This window comes from Parasteatoda tepidariorum, chromosome 3 (assembly GCF_982258835.1).
Source record: "Parasteatoda tepidariorum strain Cologne lab strain chromosome 3, Ptep-v5.0, whole genome shotgun sequence".
Lineage (NCBI taxonomy): Eukaryota > Metazoa > Arthropoda > Arachnida > Araneae > Theridiidae > Parasteatoda > Parasteatoda tepidariorum.
Genome location: NC_141757.1, coordinates 72,001,366 through 72,023,044, shown reverse-complemented (window position 1 = coordinate 72,023,044; position 21,679 = coordinate 72,001,366). Strand labels below are relative to the sequence as shown.

The following is a 21,679-nucleotide window of genomic DNA, read 5'->3' as shown; positions in this document are numbered from 1 at the left end:
ATTGTTCATAATAACCTATAATAAGTTTTATTTTTGTCTTAATTTCAACCGGTGCAATATGCTTACCCATAATAAAGCTATAATGAAAGAATGAGAATAAAAGATATAAAACATAAACTTGATAAATAATCAAAACTGACAAACCATGAAATCAATATCATTCTAATCCACCAATTATAATTATATACTAGATCAATTTATTGACAATTGAAAAAGTTTACTTAAGTCATTAAGTAAAATAATTTGGCAAAAAGTATCAACTTTAAAATTTGCTTTGCAATAAAACAATAATTAAAAATCTTAGAGAGCTTACTTTTAATTTTTAGTAATAAATTCAATTTTTGTGATTTTAAATAAAATTAACTTCCATTTGGGTGGGTTTAAATCTTGATATGTTAAAAAATATTATATTTGTCACACTAACTTTTTAGTACATAAGTTTGCAATAAAAATATTTTGTAACAAAGAAAAAAATTAATGTCAAAATGAATTAATATTTCAAAAAATAAGCCATGAAATTATTTAAGTTTAAAATAACTGTTTTTGCAGAAAATTTTTTTTGAGCATGCTAAATTAATTTTTCTTACATTTTCCTCCCTCAAACGTTTTTTAAAATAATAATCTAATACTTCAATTTCAACCCAATCAAAATACACAAGAGAAATAATTGAACCTTTTGTTTTCTTTCTAGGGTGATGAAATCAACAATTTAAAACAATTGTTAAAATAAAATTTGCAGAATGAACAAAAATTAGGAGACACGATTCAAAGAAGAAAAAATGCTAATAAATAAGTAACAGGAAGGCACAATGCAGCACTAATCTTAAATGTATAACTTATAGAAACAAACCTTTTAATAGAATTATTTACTTAACACAAAGTAAAAAAAAAAAAAAAAAAGATTTAAAAGTATTATTCAACAATCAAACCAATTTTGTGTGAGACATTACACAAATGAAACAGGGCAAGAATAACAAATCACATAAGGAACAATGCTAATATACATTATTTCATAAATTCAAACATTCACATAAATATTTTAATGGTTAACATTTCCATAATATTATATGAGTTGAGGAGTTAATCCCATAACTAATGAACCATGTATACAGCATGAGATGACTTGATGTTCATTTGATCATTCAATGGAACATCTTTAACTTGAGGTTCTTGAAAATCTAAAGAGAAACAAAAGTCCTTAGCATAAAATTTAATATAATATTAAGCAATATGAAATATTCCTCCTAATTTAAAAGACACAGTTATATTGCAGGAAAATCAATTTGCTGTGACAAAACTTCCATGAAGTTAGCTGAGCTACTTTTTGATAACTGTGCAGATCTGCCAAAGTTAAAAATTTAAGGGGGGGGGAATAAATAAAACAAGAGAGATAGATTTTGTGTGTACAAAAAAGCAAAACTTTAAGTAATTTAATTCAGTAGGAATGGTTCATGCAACCAACTTTAATTTGGCCAACACACTGTAGGGATTACATTTCCTGTAACTAACTTTAAACCGTTTTGTATCAATGATGTCTAAAGAATCAAAATTTTCTATGCTGTTTAAGAATGAAAACTGTCTTTGAACTATATAGCAGAAAACTGAGTTTTTAGAATATCAAGAAATGTGATTTTGCCACCTTTTTGTTAAAGTTTCACAAAACTTGGCTATAAACAAAAAACTTGGAGCTTGAAAAAGAAACAATTGAAATATTACTCAAGTTAGCTGTTTCAGCATGAATTAAAATATCACTCTTAAATGAGCATAAATGCATAAATTATATGCATAAATTATACAGTATTATACTTATTTTTGGTTTATAAGACATTTCAAATATTTTTATAAAAAGATACTAAAAAGGAATCAGCTATAAACCAAATACATTTGAATTACAAAATCATTGAGTTAGAGATAAAGAAATTTAAAAATTGTAAGCAAAGAGTGCATGGGTTTGCAAATTCTTACATTTAGTAGGATAAAATCAAAATTTGATATTTTTGGGTTCTGAGAATTAGACAGAAAAGCCTGAGAGCTGGCAGGTCTGTAATAGCATATATATTCTTTCATGATAATGTTAAAGTGCAAAATGTAATTTAATTAGTACACTTAATTAAATTATTTAAGATTATCAATTAGAAATTGAATGGCTTGGTGCAAGAACAAGGTAAGTTAAGATTCAGAAATTGTTGGTAAGAGTCAACTAAAATTAAAAAAGACAAAAGGTAGCTTTTCTCACACTATTCAATCCACAACAGAGGAATGATATTAAATTTTTGTTTGGCTATTGCACTAAGCGAAATAGCTATACTGTCCACAGTCAAAAATGCATTAAAAATAAAAATTTATAATTTAGACTTACCTGGATCTAACCCCTCACTTATAATAAACATCAACAAAAAATTATAAATATCAAAAATATTGCTGTAAATTTAAATTACGTCTAAATAATTAAGGTTACTCCTATGCAAAAAAATATATAGATTTATCACCAAATTACTAAAAAGTTAATACAATTAAAGATTATTTCCTCATTAAAGGTAAGAAATCATGAGGCTATTTCAAAAAAGCCAGGAAATCAGTCTTTCCATAAATTTTAATGTTCAGTAGTAAAACCAAAGACGCCCGATGGCTGAGCGGTAGCGCTGTCGTGCCACAGGTCCCTGGTTCGATCCTTGGGCCGGGCAAGGCTGACTCAGCCTTTCATCCCTTCAGTGGGTCGATAAATGAGTACCGAGCTTGGGAACTAAACACAGGGAGTTCTGCGTCTGGCTGACCACCTGACCGGAACATCTGCTCCTGCACCTCAGAGCCCAAGGTCAAGAAAACTGAGATGGGCACAGTAGGCCTTGGCCCGCAAGGGCTGTCGCGCCGCTGAGTTTAGTTTAGTAAAACCAAAACTGATGGAAAATCTGAAATAGTTGATGTTGAGAACTAAATATTTACAGTACTATATAAAACTTCACACTCTTGATTGCATATGTAATTGCCCAACTTCATTTTTTTTTTTGTTCATGTACAGTTAGTGACATCTGTGCAAGTTATTCTTTGTTTTTTATGTTTCCTCTATGAATTGTCATATGACATGATATATATGAAAATTCATGGAATATATATATATATATATATATATATATATATATATATATATATATATATATATATATATATATATATATATATATATACATATATATATATATAATACATAGGTGATATATAGAAAATATATGGCAATTCATATAAAAAATTAAATTCATAGAGAGAACACGAAAAACGAACAATAACTTTCATAGAATTTACTAACTGCTCATGGAAGAAAAAAAACATGGAGTTACGCAATTCCACTTGCAACTAAGATCCTGAAGTTTTATACATATATAAACATTATATACAAGCATATAAAAACAAACACTGTCTGATTTGTAACTATTTTGCAAGAAGTTTCTGTCTAATAATTCAGTTCTGTGATACAATCATAGGCATTACATATTTCCTAGCTTTTAAATTTTTATAATTTCATAATTTCAATTTTTCAAATCATTCTTAATATAACTTTAATTAAATTAAACAAATTATTTAATTTTTAACAACATTTTATACAAAACAAATATAAATATTTTATTCTCTTCTTAACAATCAATATAACAGCTAACTTTTTAATTCAATACAACTGTCACAAAACAGTCATTAATTCACTGTCACGACTAAATCAACATTAAAATCTATTTTTAACTCTTTATTCTTTAAGCTACTTTATTTCTCTTACCACAAAAATGTTTTAGTTACAGGGTTATATTAATTCTCCCTGTCTTTTTCGGTGATTAAGTTATAGCCAAATGAATTAAAATGTGAAATTAATAATGCGAGGTTGGCTTTGTTTTTGGTTATTTTAACATTCGATAAATCGCTAACTACAGATTTCTTCCTGTACTTTTAAGTGTCCGTTAGGAACAATTCACTCACTTTTTCACAATTTTAGTTATTAGGACAAGGGGGTTTTGGATGCTCGAGGGACCCTCAATCCGACTGTTATTAATTTACTAGAAAATTTCATCATATTCGAAGATGCATCACTTCATCCATATTATAGGCTTCCTCTGCCTACTATGTCTTTTATTTAATTTTATGGCCAGTATTACTTAAATAAGAGCAATTATTGCTTTGATATATCGCTGAACTATCAATTCCTCACAAGTGCAATATATAATATGCATTTAATATAATCTTGCTTCCTCATCATAAAAACTGCAATAAAAATATTTCCACCATTAAAATTTATCTTCTGCCATAAGCCCAATAATAGGGTATTCCTTATTATATTCTCAAAAAAAAAATTACTACAGTAATATCAAAAAAAAAAAAGACATCAGTAAAATAACCTGTAAAATAATATTAAAAGATTCTGTTGTACATATATTTTTCCTAAATAATTTAAAACCTACATACTCTCACACAAAATAAAAAATAATAATTTATTTGAAATATTTTTTAAATATTTATCAGATGGCAAACAAACATCAATATATAAGACTGTAATATCTACAACGAATTTCATAAACTTACCAAAACTTTCGTGAAGTCTAGTTGGTGACAAAGGAACTGTTGATCGAAGGTCCAGCCCCTCTAGTTCCTTGCAACATTTGATGCTTCGAGTTTTGCGAGATACAGAAGGTGTAGAAGAGATCGTAGGTGAGCTTGAACGCCTTACTTTTTGTTCTGGTTCAGTGCTGGTTCCTAAACCATCATGCAATTCTAGACAGAGGCTATCTCTTGGTTGAAACCTATCTCTCATCTCTGCAGCCGACATGAACACTTCGGAATCCCCATCAATTTTCTCTATTTTAGGAGAAAACGAGCTGTACAGATCATTATATTCAATACCAGACAATTTAAGGTCCTCCAGCCATTTAATACGATCTGACACCAAATTGACAGTTTTCACACTTTTATTTACAATAGGATCACCGGTTTCAACTTTGCCCTCATTTTTAATTGTATAATGAGTTGAATCCAAAGAAAATGATCTATCAACTCCAGGAGAAGATTTCGAAATATTTTCTTGATTGAGTTCAACAACTGAGACTCGGAAACGACCTCGGAAAGAATTTCGAGTATTATCATTTCTCTCCATATCAGGCTTGAAATTTTGACTTGGAGAATCACCTGGTTGAGGAGAAGGAAGAACATGTGAAAATATTCCATTAAATAAAGTAGTTAACTGAGCATCCTGAGGGGGAAGTGAATCTTTGGCTTCTTTATTTCTTTGGCAACATTTAATTATTTCCTGAATCTTCTCTTGTCTCTCTACCAGGGGTTCACTCTAAAATAATACACATTTTCAAATGTTATTTGTAGTAATTAACCAACTTTGAGGTTAAAGTTTTTTGGAACGTAACATAATAAATCAACATGTAATACTTTAACATTTTAAAGAAGAAAAATAGTTTTAAAAAAACTGCAATCAACATAAAGAAACAATATGTTCAATTGGAAATATTTTTAATTAACTATATTAATTCCATTTTCAATTATTTCTTTGACTTATTGACAATAAAATCCTTGTGGATAGATAGTGATTTGATAAATCATTAAATTTTTATAAAAAAGTGGAGACATTCAATTACTATCTTAACAATCAGAAACTGTCCTTTGCGAGGATAAAATATTTAAATAATCACTTCCTCATGTGATATATACCTACAAATCAGATTCCTTCACAAATCTCTATGGTTTTTCATTTACAGGCTGGAATAATTTAATATGGGGAATTACAAAATAGATGGTGCAAAGTTATCTTACAAGGTTCATTAAATCTGCCATAACACCATTCTAATTTAAGGAATATTTAACACACGCTTCCATCATGAGGGAAATGTAAAAATAATTGCCAAAATTGAAACATAAGTGGAAAAGGTAGCCAGTAGTACAGCTTGTAAGTATATGCTTGTAAGTAGCAAAGCTTGTAAGTAATGCAATACTTTAAATTATTCTGATATTGCAATTGATTAAATTATTGAAACATTTTGAAAATTTTTTCCAGCCTTTATTTAATAAAACATTAATAAAATAATCAATAAAATAAAAAACTTAAAATAATAATGTTGAAACTGCATGTTTTTATTAATCCCAACATTAACTGCATTCAAACAGGAAAATAAAAACTTACCAAGTCTTTGGACGTTGGATCAATTTTCAAGCTGATAATATTGGAATTTTTTGACACTACTTTAGTTAAAGCTTCAAGTCCATCCAATCTTATATCATTGCCTCTAATATCCAATTTTTGAATGAATTGGTTTTGAGATATATATTCAGCTAACGCACAGGCCCCTAAAAAATTATTCAGGATGTTTTTAGTTTACAGCACAGTTTAGCACCAACTGACTTAAAAAACACAAAAAATACCAAGATCTAATTACCATAATACAACAAAATTGTTGTATTTTCACGAACAACTTGAGCATCACTTTTAGTTTCTTTTGGCATACAACTGCAAATAAATCAACTTAAAAAAGCATTTTTTCAAGATGAAATCAATGTTGTTGACAGTTTTTCCCATTAAAAAAAATCAAAATTCCAGAAAATATATTTAAAAATGTTAATTTTAGTGATAAAAAATATGGTTAAAAAAAGCTAAACAAGAAATAATAAGAGAAAAAAACATAAAACTATAATAAACATAAGTAATGCAATAACTGAAAATTTAATTCAACATGAAGATTATGCCAAAAGGTAATTGAGAGAAACTAACCGTATTTGCAGCATATCCTTATTAGAGATGTAACGAATAGTGACTTGGCTGAATATTCAGTCGGAAAAAAGAAATCGGCCAAATAGCAACATTTTTTTTAAAAATATAATTAATAAATAATATTTTTTACACATAAATAAGTTTAGTCATTATTAAAAATTAATCAAAACTTTGCTATATTATTGGTATGAGGTAAAGGGAAGAAACCTATAATAATTATTCATTAGAAATATTTAAGATAAATAAAAAACTGACCAACAGCTATATATATAAATACATGTCGACCAATAAGTTCTCATACAGTTTCAAATTTTTATTACAGTAATGCAAAACAAAATATGCAAAAACCATTTTGCCTGAAATTAAAGTAGCAATCATTAAGTATCTTTACAATAAATGATTTGGAATAATACCACCCTTTACTTTTTTATCGAGCTGAAGTCTCTTTTTTAAATCCACCACATGCGACACAAATAGCTTCCATCGGAAATTCCTGCCATGTTTTATGAATTAAATTTTTGAATTAGCTCAAAGTGGTGATTTTATAATTATTAAGTTGGGAGAATATATATGACCTAATAATACTCTCAATCCCTGTGGCAGAATTTTTTCGGGCCTTCTGAGACATACCTCTCTAATACTAATATCTTTCTGCATGATAATTAAAAATAACAAATATATATGTTACTAATTTAAATTAAAAGATGCATTAATTTAAAAAAAATTCAATTAAATAAATAAATAAAAAAATTGGATCAAATAAATATTTTTTTAATGGAATATGTGATATTTTTTCATTCTAATATTATAAGCAATATTCTAACATTTTGTAGAAAGATAACACACTAATTATTTCCTTTTTCGCATTTTGTAATTCAACATAACTTTAAAATAAAAATTTTGAAATCTGCAGCAATAACTACCAAAAAAAAAAAAAAAAAAAGATCGGCAAAATCACACGAATCGGATTTTTCAAAAAGAGGTTACAAAATGTGTGTTTTTATTTCGAGATTCAGTTGCAATAAATAATATTGAATTTTAAAAACTATGTGGAAACTAGTAGTAATAACTGCATAAAAAAATAGAAAAAAAATTTTTATGGAAAAGAAAACCAACATTTTTTACTTCATTATTCTTTACTTTTCATTATTCTCATCTCAAATTAGAATAGAAAAAATCACTAACATTTTTTTTCACACTCCGATGCGCGAGAAAGGCATCTTTTGAATAAAATTCTGAAGAAAAGATATAATCTTTTGAAAATTTCTGCAGGAAAAAAAAGCAACAAGTTTTTATTTCCTAAAGGAAAAATCCTTCTGTAAGAGCTTGGTAACATTCTGCACCAATGTCGGTGTGTCGCCACGATTCTGCCACGGGGCTCTCAATCAAACGATTTCAGATCAGGGGAGTTTAGAGGCCATTCATTCTTCAACAAAAAGTCAGCTAAATTTTTGCAGCACCACTTCTGAACCACATGTATGGTAAGAACAGGAGCACCTTCTTGTTGGAAGCAAACATATTTAATCTCATACATACTCTGGACCCTTGGGATTGAAACTTTTTCCAAAATTTTATTTTTGTAATATTGGGCATTGATTTTTACTTCCTTTTCGATGAAAGCTAATGGGAATTAGCCTCTTTTTGAAATTGCCTCCCCAAATCATCAACGATGAAGCATTTTGATAATACAGGACACATTGCTGACTTTTAGAGATGTTAAAGATGTCTTAGAGATCAATAAAAATGGACCAAATTCTATCATTTTGGAGGCTGAGACTTTGCTGTAAAACAATAGTTTCTCGTCTTTAAAGACCAACTCATGCCCAGCTTGCCATGCAAGAATTTCTTCCACCCTTTGCATCTTTTTCATCTAAACAGATTATGAATGTCTGTGAATTTTGCTCTTTCTATAAGATTTTTATCCAAGGTCCTTTCTCAGAAAGTTTAAACTAGCTGTTTTGAGCTCTCGGACTAGCTTCCGGACAGATCATAGTCCGTTAGGTTGTATCCTTGCAAGCCATGTACAAGTTTTAGAATGTAACAAATATGCGTAAAAACAATTTTCTAATAATGTATATTAAAATCTATGATTTTAGACTATTCTTTACTAAATATATTCAAATTCAAAAAAAAAAAAAAAAAATGTGACAAAAAATATTATTTTTGTTTAAATATTTTGTTGGTCGAAAATTCAGCCAAATATTTGGTCAACCGAATATTCGGCAAAAGTGCCAAATAGTCGTTACATCTCTGATCATCAAAAAGAAAATACATTTCAAAAATTATGCATAAGTTAAACAACTAAAGTAAGCTTTGAAGATATTTTTTCCTGAAAAAAAAGCATAATGTTATGAATCACAAATCAGCTTCATAAGATAACACATGAGAAAATATATATAACAACAATTAAAAAACTTACTTCGACAAAGATCATTTTTTTAATTACATTCTTAAATGAAATATTTAGGTATGTCTCTTAAACTGTATTTGCTAAAATACTTACTAGTTCTGAATTATTTAAATAAATTCAAATGGTCAATTTCATGTGAATAGTTAAACTGCATATGTGTAAGTAGAATAATAGTAAATACTGAAATACTAGATTAATACTAATATTTACTAACAATCATAAATGAAGCATGATACACAATCAATTTAGAAACAAACATAATCTAAATTCATATATTTAATTTACACATTCCCTTTTTATATTTAAAAGAATCAGACACACACAAATATATATATATATATATATATATATATATATATATATATATATATATATATATATATATATATATATATATATATATATATATATATATATATATATATATAAGAAAAGAAATAAAGGGAATATTAGAATTATAGACTGATAAACATCATATCAGTCCTCCATAAGATCTTCATAAAAATATTAGCCAGCAAATTGGAATAAGTTTTAGACTCGACAGATCTTGAAGAACAAGCAGGTTTAAGAAGTAATTTTAGCATCATAGAACCCATTCAAACTATTTCAGAGAACTAATTAAGCAATGTAAGTGCTTTTCACATTAGTATTTACTTTGCATTCAGATTATTGACTTTGAAAAGATTTTTTAGAACATTAACATGTTTGTCATGCTGCTTACTTCGTAGAAAATGGAATCGAAAAAGCTTACACTAATATCATTTCAAACAAACAAAGCTAGCATTAACAATCAGAATAGGTAAAAAAAAAAAAAATTTAAAAAAGGAAAAACCAAACTGGAAAGAGTAATATGCCTAAGATACCACAATATTATTTAAATTGTTCACTGCTGTTCTGGAAGAAGAAATTAAGATAAATGGAGAATATCTGACCAACTAGAAGAAATTACCAATGATTTATCAGAAACTAGCATTCAAAAACTTTTATTAAACTTTCAGAAAACTAAAAAGAAAACTTAAGAAATTCCTAATCAAAGGAATAAAAATTGAAGTAGTACAGAGTAACATTCACTTATTTATGATAAAAATTAACCAACAAATAATAACACCGGGGAAAAAAATTAATCAAAGAATCTAAATTATATAGTTGGAGATCTTTTGGAAAAAATGGAAGATTTTCATTCAGTGAATAGCTGAAGGTATACATATATAAAATGACAGAAAAGGAATATTATTATCTTACGTTTAAAACTAAATATTAAATATAATAATCTTTTAAACTTTAAACTAAAAGCACAAACATTTAAAAGCATAGGGGAGAGTCGGGTACCCCCGCCCACGTGAATTTCATATGTATAGAATATTTTTTCAAGTCAATGGGCCATCGGACATTAATTGTTATATTTAAAAAAAATTATTTTCAAAGTTTCAAGTATTTATGCAGCTGTTAACATGGTAAACAATAGTTTTGAAAATATGTTGAATACAGTAGTCATGAAATTAAGAAAAATTGGTTGAATGTTTCGATTAAACTTCATTTTAATACTAAAAAAATAATTTTTTCTATACATACAGCATTAAAGTATGAAGTCTTAAGTTTAATTTGCACAAAGAAAGAAGTCTATGTGTGAGAAATTGTTCGAGTAATTAGAAATTTACAAAAAAAATTGGATTTCGGGTAGCCCCGCTTACATGAATGTCGGGTATTAACGATCAATTTTATTTCGCCGATAAATGTACGGTTGCAAAGATTATTATTTTATTGCTTCAAATTTGAATGTTATATGCATTTTTAACAACAAGTATTGGTTTTATTAAATGATTGTTATTAAATGATAGAAATGACTAAAAGTATATAAATATGTAATAAATAAAATAATTTTGTGATAAAAATGATAAACGAGGTTTACCTATTGTCAATACATTGGTCATTTTCATTTACACTTAAAAAAAAACAGTCAAAAAACATAATTTTTGTAACTGGGCAGGGCTACCCGACACATTTGGAAACGAGCTGAAAAACATGTTTTTTAAAATTTCTATTTTTTTAAGTTAAACTATTCTTTTTTTGGTTTATTCTTTTTGCATTATTTAATTAGATGATAAAACAATAGAAACATACAAAAATATTGATTATTACTCAATATTATACAGAAATATAAGCAATACTCCTTAAGTGAGCGGGGCTACCCAACTCTCCCCTAATTGTTTAAATTGAGGCTTAAAAAGTTTGTTTAGTTTTGAAAAACTAAAATAAATTCAAATTTAAAGGCAAGGCACAAAATCAGAGAAATAATTGTGTGAGTGGTGAGAAGTTATTAACAAATCAAAACTTGCTTTTATAATTATTAAATTGACATAGTAAGAGCAATCCCCACCCCAAAGAAAATAAATATTTTTCATTAATTTAGCAATTTATTTAAAAATTTAACTATCCCTATTGAATCAAGTCCCAATTAAACTTTAGAGATATAATATGTCATTGTATAAGATTTCATAGCAAAAAGGGACCGGATTATTTAATTACTAAACTGTTAGGTGTAAATATAATAAATATCGATTTAGGTATAATTTACTTACATAAACTGAGAACGATACTTTGATAAAGAGAAACCAAACTTAACATTTGCTTAAAATATACTGTTATTATCTTTTTAACCACACAGCTGTCAAACAAAACAATTTATACACTCAAAAGAAAATAATTTTTAAAATATGTCTTACCATCAGATGTTATGGCTGCATTCTCCAGCTCCAAGATTTCAATTGTCCTGTTACAAATAAAACTCTGCTTCAAATCTAAAATACCGGCACTAGTTATTTCATTACTGCCTAGATTTAACCTTCGAAGAGCCCGTGCTGCAGTCTGCAAACAATACAAAAGAAATAAGAAAATAGAACTTAAAAGCAATTAACATTAAAAGAAATATTTTAATTTTTTTAAAAAAAGCCATACCAGTGCCCTTGAAATGCATGCCATGCTTTTAATAGTGATTTCATTATTCCATAATATTAAAGTACTGAGCCCTCTGCCAGATGTATTAGATTGCTGTCCAAGACTATCCATCACATGAGTTAACCCTTCATCCTAAAAATCAGAGTAGAAATTAGGAATAAAAAATATATCAAACTACATAAATACAATGAAAGTTTTTAATTACATATTCATTGATTATTTATAAAAACAAATTTCACAAAGATAAATATTATCACCATCAGAAATCTTGTCTTAAAAAGTGTAAGATTTTTCAATAGAAAAATAAATATTCCACTACATTATGTAATACCTTTACATAATACAATTGAATTGTTTAAATTTCATAATATATAACTATAAATAATAGGTATTCTTTTGAACAAATTTCTATTATTTATTCATATAAGTGGTCTGTTATGAGGAAATTTATACTATTTGGCCATAATATAGAAAGTACCTATTTAAGAAATTTGAAAAATATAGAAATTTAAGATCTATATTTACAATACAATGTTTAACATTAAAAAGATCAAGATTTAAAATTATGAAAAAGCAATTAAGAATTTAATTTTCCAAGGACTTATTTTATCTAAATTCGGAAAACCTGGGATCCAGGTAACAATCCATGATTAAATAAACAGATAGGTATTGTATTGTTCAATTTTTAAAAAAGCATATTAAACTTCCTTAAATTAATTTTTAAGAATATAATTTTAAATTAAAAAATGAAGAGCAAAAAACTATATTTACCCCCAACTTGTTATTACTTAAGTCAATCAATTCAAGATGAGTATTGGTTCTTAGTAAATTTCCTAACTGAAAACCATCTGCAGAGGATATTTTATTCTCTGCAAGAAATAGTTCCCGCAATGTAGTATTCATCTTCAGGGCTGCAACTGAAAAAGAGGAAAAAAAATTAAATTTTTTATGAAGCCTATTACTTAGTCAATAATACGAGGAAAACTTTTTTCTCCTTCGGTTTAAAAACTTTTTGATATGAGAATTTTTTTAAAAATAAAATAACATTTTAAATAATTAGCATATATTCAAATGTCAAAATCAAATAAATATTTCAAATATTGAAATAGAAGGAAAAAAATTTTTTTTATCAATTAAGAACTTTACAATTTTACTGCTGGTTCAATTTTAATAAAAATTGGAAAAATACTTTCCTTATATTCCACAAAATATTAAACAGTAAGTTATTCTTCATAAAATAATCTTTTCGATATTTCTAGAAAAAATTACTGGAAAAAAGTAATCAAAACTCCTCATATTTCACCTACAAATACTTATCTTTCTATATTAAGTTTTCTTAAATTTATGAAACACATAAGAGTTTCTTAAAAAAAGAAAAGATATTTTTTATGCTGGAAATTTCTTAAAACTACTTTTGTTTTCTCCCTTTTCACTAACTTTAATATGTATAATAATAAGTTTTCCAAAATTAATAGCAATTACCTAATATAACAAGACATCTTCCAAAAATACCACAGTTTTCAAGATGCAAAGTGACTAAATTTGATCCTAAGCGCAAAGCCCTACCAATAATTAAGAGAACCTGCTCATTCAGACCAGTACTTCTCGCATTCAGATGAATCAATGAAGGAGTCTAAAAAAAAAAAAGAAGAAAACATAAACATCTTTATTTTACTGTGAATAACTGATAATTAACATTAAACTATCAAAAATTTAAAAAGAAGTAAAGTATTAAAAAGTGGGCTCAAATTCAATTTCAGAAAAAAAATTTCCTGACTTTTCCAGGTTTCCATGGAAAAGTTTCATTAAGAAGTATGATTTTATAAAATAATTGTAATAAATGTTAGAATTATTTAGCTTGAATCTCAATAACTGATTACTGTTACTGACAATTCTAAGACTGGATATTTTCCAGATATTATATAGGAATTATCAAGGTTTTTTGTAAAAATTGAACTTCACCTGACTATTCCCTGCTTTTTATAGTTAAAATAAAATTCCTTGACAATTCCAGGTTTTCCCTGTTCTCACAGACTTGTGGGAGCCCTGTAAAAAGCTTTCTAATCCATTTCAATTTCAAGTAACCCTTTTAACTAGAAAACTTCTTCAGAAAATTTGCACAAACATTACTTTCATTAGAAGAGGAAATTTTAAAACATATTAATAGCAATAATGTAATACAAAAAATACAGAAGAGAAGAATGAATAAATTCCTGTGAGGTCTGAAGAAATATCTCAAGATCAGTTTTCTTCAACTTATTGATGAACAAAACTCATGAACTTCACTAAGAAATGTATTAGAGACATGGATATTAAAAATGTGTGAAAAGCACCTTCAATATTTGAAAGGAAAGTCTTCATAAGGTGAAATTCAAGACAATGGATTCAAGAGGAATAGGAATAACTGGTACTGTACAAACGTACAAATAGAATAAAATAATAGAACTGTACAAAATATTTAAAGAACCTGACAAGGCAATATTCTTCGAGATATAAAATTTCAAATAGGCTGGTTATATAACCTTTTACAAAGTTAAATGCACACTCCTTTCCGTTTTTGAAAAATGTTGCTTCCCCTTTTTTTTTAAAAAACAAAAATGCTCTTTTTTATTTTAAGAAAAGAGAATACTGAACGAGGAAACCATAATTACTGCGAATTATTTTTAGGCTAAGTTAATATGTATAAAATATTATTTCCTATAATTATTTGAAAATTTTGAATTCTGTTTTGAAGGGCACTAACCTATCTAAATATAATTGATATAATTTGAAAGATAAGTGTCCTTTAAAACTGAAAGTTCCCTTGTCTTTAAAAGAGCACCAAACCCTTTTTTATTTTTTAGAGAGATCTCTGAATAAACATAAAAGAAAAGTCAAAATAGACTCCAACAAAGGTGAACTGTTTGTGTGAAAAGGGATAGCGAAAGCAAATAATTGGAGAACAGTTGCCAAAATTGGAAATTTCTAGAGAAAACCAGAACAGACAAATAGGAGGGGGGGGGGGAAGGTTAAAACAATAATATTAAAGTTGATATAAGAAATTCTATATTAGCTAATGGTTATAGACTAAAGTTCGAGATTGAAAAATAGTTCTGAATACACCTCTATTAAGAAAAGTTCGGGAAGTACCTTTTTTAACATCCGAGAACATGCTTGCCACCCACGGCAATCTATTTGCTTCGTAAAAGATATATTCAACTGTTCAGCTGAATCATAGTATTCAATCATATCAAAAAAGGCAGCAGCACCCTAGAATAATAACATTTTAAGATATATATTTAAACTTTGGAGATAAACTCAGTATTGAGAAAAATTTGTGCTTAGTTGATTAGCAAAGGAAATTACTCATAAGAAGAAAGAGAATATAAAACGGAAATTTCTTAAAAAAACATAAATTATTACTAACAAAGGAAATGACAAAAAAAAAGAGAATTTTTTTAAATCAAAATTAACAGAATGAGCATTACGTTATTCAAAATTTTAAGCAATGTATACTAAATTCTGGTCAAAAATATAATTTGAGAGCAGTTAAAAATTGCGGAAACAGATTGATTTTATCTAAGGATTATTTTTAGTATCCAGGTGAAATATTTATAGGTTACTTGTACATTTATATATTTAAGACTAAGACTATTAATATATAGAAGACGATTTAAGTTTTAAAATGTAGCACAATAAAAAAGCTTTTGAAGTTCGTTGATTTTGTTTTCCAAAATAATGAAAGAGTATAAAAATTTATGACATGCAGTATATTATCAAATAGCTATTATAGTTACCAGTACAAATATTTAAGACAAATTGGAGTAAATGTGAAAGTTAAAAAAATTGTTCATTAATAAAAATCAGTTTAAATTAGGAAAAATAAAAACTTCAAACATGTTTCACAATCACTTTCAACTTCAGTAGTTCACAAATCATTCAGAATTTATAAAAATTTAAATTGGAGAAGGAATTAAATTTCACAAAAAAGAAATAGCAGCAGTTTTTGTAATTGCCTGTACTGTAAGCATAAATTATAAGAATACATACCTCATCATCTAAGTAACAGCCTTCTAAGTCAACTAAGTTAAATTGGAGTCTTCTAAGAATTTCTTCTAAAGCTTCACAGTGTTTCAAGCTAAGTTTTTCACCTGTTATAAACAAATGTAAAATTATTCTCTTATAATCCAATAGCAAAGAGTGAAAGATGTAGAAGTTCAAATGCTTACATAGTCATATTCATAATACTACAAATAAATTCAATTCTATGAATAAGTACTTTCTTCCTTTGCAGATCCTCTATTAAAGCCATTAATAGCCATATGTAGCTTTATGTATAAAAATGAAAACTAAAAAAACTAATGGTTGAAAAAAGTATGTAAGACATTAAGCCATCCAAATGTAAGAGCAAAATTAACTATAGCTAATTAAAAAAATTTGGCTATTTCAAATATAATTTTTATTTTTTAATAATGTATAACACATAAGATAGTTTTTCTGTGGAAATTAAAAACTAATTTGATTCCTTTAATTAAAGAGACAAATAGAAAAAAATAATCAATTTTTTTTTTTACTTCATTTGAAAAATATCTTAAACATAGGGACATTAATTTTTCTTAGAACATAGGAACATTAATTTTGGATTTTCTGTTTCTTTTTTTTTTAACATAACAAATTTACAGTAAAAAAAGAAAACATATTCATGGAAATCCAATTCAAATATTGATAATTTCCAATTTACTGCATTTTGTAATAATCAAGTATTAATTTAACAAAATACGATTTCAGAAAAACTTAAAAGTTAGAACAAAATGTATCATTCTGATTTTTTTGACCAAGTAACTTAGGATTTTGAATTTAGCAAAAATATTTACAAACATTTCACAAAATTTAAAAATGTAACAAATATATTTTGAACTTACCTAATATACTAAGATCAAATGAGCGAGGATTTTCTTCCAGTTGGTTAGAATTGCTTTCAAATTCCTAAAAATAAAACAAAGTTTCAAGAATAGGCTAAGTTTTAAATACAAAGCACCTTAAGCTAAAACATGGAGTTATTGAAAACTCAACTAAAAAAAAAAAAATTTAATTACTTTATTTTTCAAAAATAAAAATCTGATTTTTGATTTTTTACAAGGATTAAATATTACTAAACGCTAATAACAATCAACATTTTTAACTATGAGGTATCATTTTCAAAATATTGTATGGAATAGGAATATATACAAAAATCATTAACAAAAGCAATTTTTCTTTCCTAATTCTACTTCTGGCTTTCTTTTCTAATTTTCTTTATTTTTTTAAAAAGCATTTTTCAGAAAAATATGTGAATGTTTGCTAAAAAAAAATTTGTTAGCTAATACATCCTCAAATGCAAAATGCTGAATTCTTATTTCTTTACAAGGATATGTAATTTACAAAATATGAATGGTCTCATATTCTCTTTTGAATCCAATATAATTTAAAAGGTTTAAAATCACATTTAATTTATGAAAATATTTTTTAAATTCGTAAAATTTACTTCTGATCTGATCACTATTCACTTTTGATAAATTTAGTTACTTACAGCAAAAAAAAAATTTCATGTATTATCTTGAAAAACAAGTTTAACCTCAGTAAAATAGATAAAATTTTACAAAAATTAGAAGGAAAAAAAATTGGTAAATAAGATGAAATTTGATGATGAAAATATAACTAAATAAGTCACAATTTATTAATTAATAATCTTTAATAAATAAATACCTGCAGTTGATCCAAAACACAAGGCAAAGGTTTTATTCCCTGTTTATCACTAGCAGCAATGTATGCAGAAATCAGTGTATTCAATGTATTAGCATACACTAAAAAATAAAAAAATTATTCATATATAAATCAATACAAACCTAATGTAAGAAATGCTATGATTCTTTTACCCATATTTTTAAAATAACATGCATAAATAGTTCAGAAATTTTTTTCTCTAAATTTAATCTCAGAAATGATTTATTCATTAATTTTCGTTTTTCGTAAAATTGTTCCAGCAGTAACAATGAGGTGGACAAATATGGCTAATCTTTTAGTTAAGAATGGATTTCATATTAAAGATCTAAGAGATACTCGAGACTTTTAAAGGTTCAATTTTCATGCAATTATGAATTATCTATCTGTAATTTTGTGAACATATGGTTCTGCTTCTGTGACTAAGTGAAAAAACATTAAAACCAGTACCTAAGCTCTCCACTTTTAGTAAAAAACCTAATCAAAATTTTATGAATCTAAAATCACAAACTTAAAAGAATAAATTTTTGATAACTAGAAATTAAATATGACTTAACTTTCCATAAAAACTTTATGTTGTTCCACATGTTCTGATATAAACTAATAATAAATAAGATTCCATGAAAAACAAATAATTTTTTATCCCGAAAAAAAAATTAATACAGCCAGACTTTTATTTAATAAAGTTCCATTTTGTAATTTTTTTCAAGGAACCAAGAACATATTGGAAATTTCTTCGTAAAATAACTTTCAAAAAGGGAAGTGAATTTTCTATTTAATGAACTTTTCAAGATCCATTTTCCCTATTTCCCCAAATATTTCAGAACATTTCAAACTTGTTAGTGTATTTTAAGAGAGAAATTACCTTGAATTGATTTTCGAAGTCAAACTTTTAAAGAAAGCAGTAAAATCCTTTTCCCTTTTTATTTGCATTTTGAACGAAAAACTTACAAAATTAAAGGAATTTATCAGTAGCAATTAAAGTTAAGAGCGCATGCGGTAATGTATACTTAAAATCACTTTTATAATAAATGCAGCTATAATTTTATACATAAATTTAGCTTTTTTTAGTTAAAACTGTATGTAGCGTGATAGTGTAACACTGGATCATGTTTTGCTTGATTCTTGTTTTCTATGCATATTTCTTTTATGGTAAAAATTTATAAAATAAATAGTAGATACCCGTTTACAAGATAAAGGTGTATCAATTGCTATTTTAATTATGTCTAGTGTTTATAAATTCAATACGTGTTTGTGTTGCTTAAATATTTCAAAAGGTGATTTTCTATTTAACGAATTCTCCCTATAACGAACTTTTTTTATCGAGATTTAGCGACTTCGTTAAATAGAGGTTTAACTGTAGGTACAAAATCTAAAATTTCATGAAATACACATCAAAGCAGACAACACATTATGAATTAAACAATAATATTGGTATAAATATAGTATCAAGATTATAATAAAATTTTATAAATTAAGTAATTAAAGGGAAGCATAGACATAAAAAAAATGCATTATCTTTCATGCATTATCATTAATGCATAGTCTTTTTATATTATAGAAACTCAGGTTTACTGAACATCTTTATAACACAGTTTTAGTACGCAATATAATCTTAGTATACCTTTCGACCATGGATCGGGGGGTTCTAAATAACAGGTAACAAGTATTTCATCTGCGGGAAAGTGAACTCGATTACTACATTTGGCTTTTTTCTTGGCAGAAACATTGGAGTGGATTTGTTTAATTTGCTCCGTCGGAGTAGATGGCGCGGAAACAGACGTATTAGAATTCATCTCTCTGAACCGCAGCGTTTGTCAAACGTGAATGATCTCATTGATCACTAATCAATGAAAAAAAGAGTAAAATAAGTACTACAAATTATTTTTTTAATGTAAATATGCAATCAATTAGCATTCGTCGTCTGCCTTCGTAAAAAATAAAAGTAAAACGAAAAAATGTTGCCATTTACAATAACAAAAGTATCAGTCAGCTGAGTTAAAGGCCACGATTGTTGAGAGATATTGATCTTTAAAATAAAAATAATTCCTTGACTTAGTTGCTATTCACACTCAATGCAATTCACGCAACTCCGAGTCCCGCAGTGGACTGAGATCGTTAAGACACGGTTCCCAGCAGATCACCGAAGTCAAGCATCACTGGCTGCGGTCAGTGTGCAGGTGGGTGACCACTTGGATCAGTCTGCGTAGGGACCGAGGGCGTGCGGTATTGGTCCTCGTTAAACTGTGCTACCGTAAAGTGCTCGACTTCGCGTGCAGGTCGTTGGGCTACCGAAGCAGGGGTGCCATCCCCTCTGTTGAGGATCAAAATTGTGATGGCATGTCCTCGGAACATCCTCAGGGATGTTTCGCAGACCGTCGCCGATAGCCCATTGTGCAGCTCTAGTGCGACATAAATGAACTACAACTACAACAACAACAACAATCACGCAACTCCGATCACCTTTCGGTTCTATCGATGGGAAGAGTGATCAACAATGGTTAATATCGCCCAAAAGAATTGTAAGGTACAATACAGTACTTTTATTTACGTCGCACTAGAGCTGCACAATGGGCTATTATCGATGGTCAGGGAAACATCCCTGAATATGATCTAGAGATAACATGCATTCGTCACGCAGTGGTGTAACTAGCCTATTGTACGGCTCCTCAAATTCAGGGGCTCTAGTTTATTGAGCTCCCTTGGAATAATAAAAATTTGAGCCCTTTTCAAATCAAACCGTCGTTTCAAAACGTAAGCTCTTTAATTTCCTTTGTATTAATTTTCTTTGAACTAATTTTACTAGCATTAATAATAACTTATTAAAATGCTAACAAATAAAAAATAAAAGGGAAGAAAAAAAACGTTTTAAAGTGTATAAGTTTGTTATTGTCGTCCTTTACATATGTCTAGTATTATCCTTAAATTGTAATGGTATGTCTTCGGATCATCCTCAGGGATGTTTCCCAGACCGTCGCCAATAACCCATTGTGCAGCTCTAGTGCGACGTAAAGGAACTACAACAACAACAGAATTTATATATTTAAAGTTTTAAATTAATATTTAAGTTAGAAAGGATAACAAGCACTTATTACCTCCATCAGACGAATCAGTATTGAGAACCATCATAGCATACATGCCATTAAGATAATTAAACCTAGGTGACTTGACTGATAAAAGTAAAACTCGAAATGACCCAAGCAATTACCAACGGCACCATTTAACTTTTTCCAACAAATAAACTGATTTTGATTATTTTAATTTGACATTTACGATTATTGACTTCGATTATGGGTTTAAAGACTTTGATAACTTCGTTGTCTTTTTCCTCACGTACTAAAATGGTTCGAGAATTCAATTTAACTACATATATGTGCTAATATGTTAACTTATATGTGCGAGCCCTGGTGGCTCAGGGGATAGAGTGCTTCTTTCCCTATGACGTGCTCCAGGTTCGAATCCCAGCGATGGCTAGTCAATTTGAATACCGCACCCGGCTCGCATCGATCACTATGCGGGTGCAAATATCGTTGATGGTAGACAGATCGTGAGCCAGAATTCCTTTGCAAATGCGGGTCAGTTTCATCAAAAAAGTCCTCCACGAAGACAAATTTCTCGCGAGACTTGATTCAGTTCTTTTGTCTTCTAGTTGAGCTCAAAATTACAAGGCTACAGAGTTGAACATTGGTAGTCGTAAACTAAAAATTGGGTCTGCTGTTCAATGATGGTTATAAAATATAAGTAATCAGTACATAAAATAATTTAAGCACAAAAACGTATTTCCCCATGTTAAACCATATTTTTTTGAACGATTAGCTTTTCTT

At 27.8% G+C, this 21,679-nt stretch overlaps 1 protein-coding gene across 1 annotated transcript; it reads right to left on the bottom strand.

Moving 5' to 3' along the window:
* Window positions 1-338: 338 nt before the first annotated feature.
* LOC107455785 (uncharacterized) lies at window positions 339-19,830 on the bottom strand. The gene is made up of 12 exons (XM_016073492.4): window positions 19,480-19,830; window positions 17,841-17,938; window positions 17,018-17,081; window positions 16,146-16,246; window positions 15,246-15,365; window positions 13,599-13,749; window positions 12,888-13,033; window positions 12,117-12,248; window positions 11,885-12,026; window positions 6,167-6,330; window positions 4,564-5,320; window positions 339-1,178 (listed from the first exon to the last, which is right to left on the bottom strand). Exons 1-12 carry the CDS (start codon window positions 19,649-19,651, stop codon window positions 1,093-1,095), a joined length of 2,133 nt encoding a protein of 710 aa, XP_015928978.1. The 5' UTR covers window positions 19,652-19,830; the 3' UTR covers window positions 339-1,092.
* Window positions 19,831-21,679: the final 1,849 nt, after the last annotated feature.

What these genes read in the sequence shown, in the direction of transcription:
- LOC107455785 (XM_016073492.4), bottom strand. Translation starts at nt 19,651, where the DNA reads ATGAATTCTAATACGTCTGTTTCCGCGCCATCTACTCCGACGGAGCAA. An exon ending in CCCCGATCCATGGTCGAAAG is followed by an intron (nt 17,939 to 19,479) that starts GTATACTAAGAT and finishes TTTATTTTTTAG; the next exon opens with TGTATGCTAATACATTGAAT. An exon ending in ATCCAACGTCCAAAGACTTG is followed by an intron (nt 5,321 to 6,166) that starts GTAAGTTTTTAT and finishes GTATTATTTTAG; the next exon opens with AGTGAACCCCTGGTAGAGAG.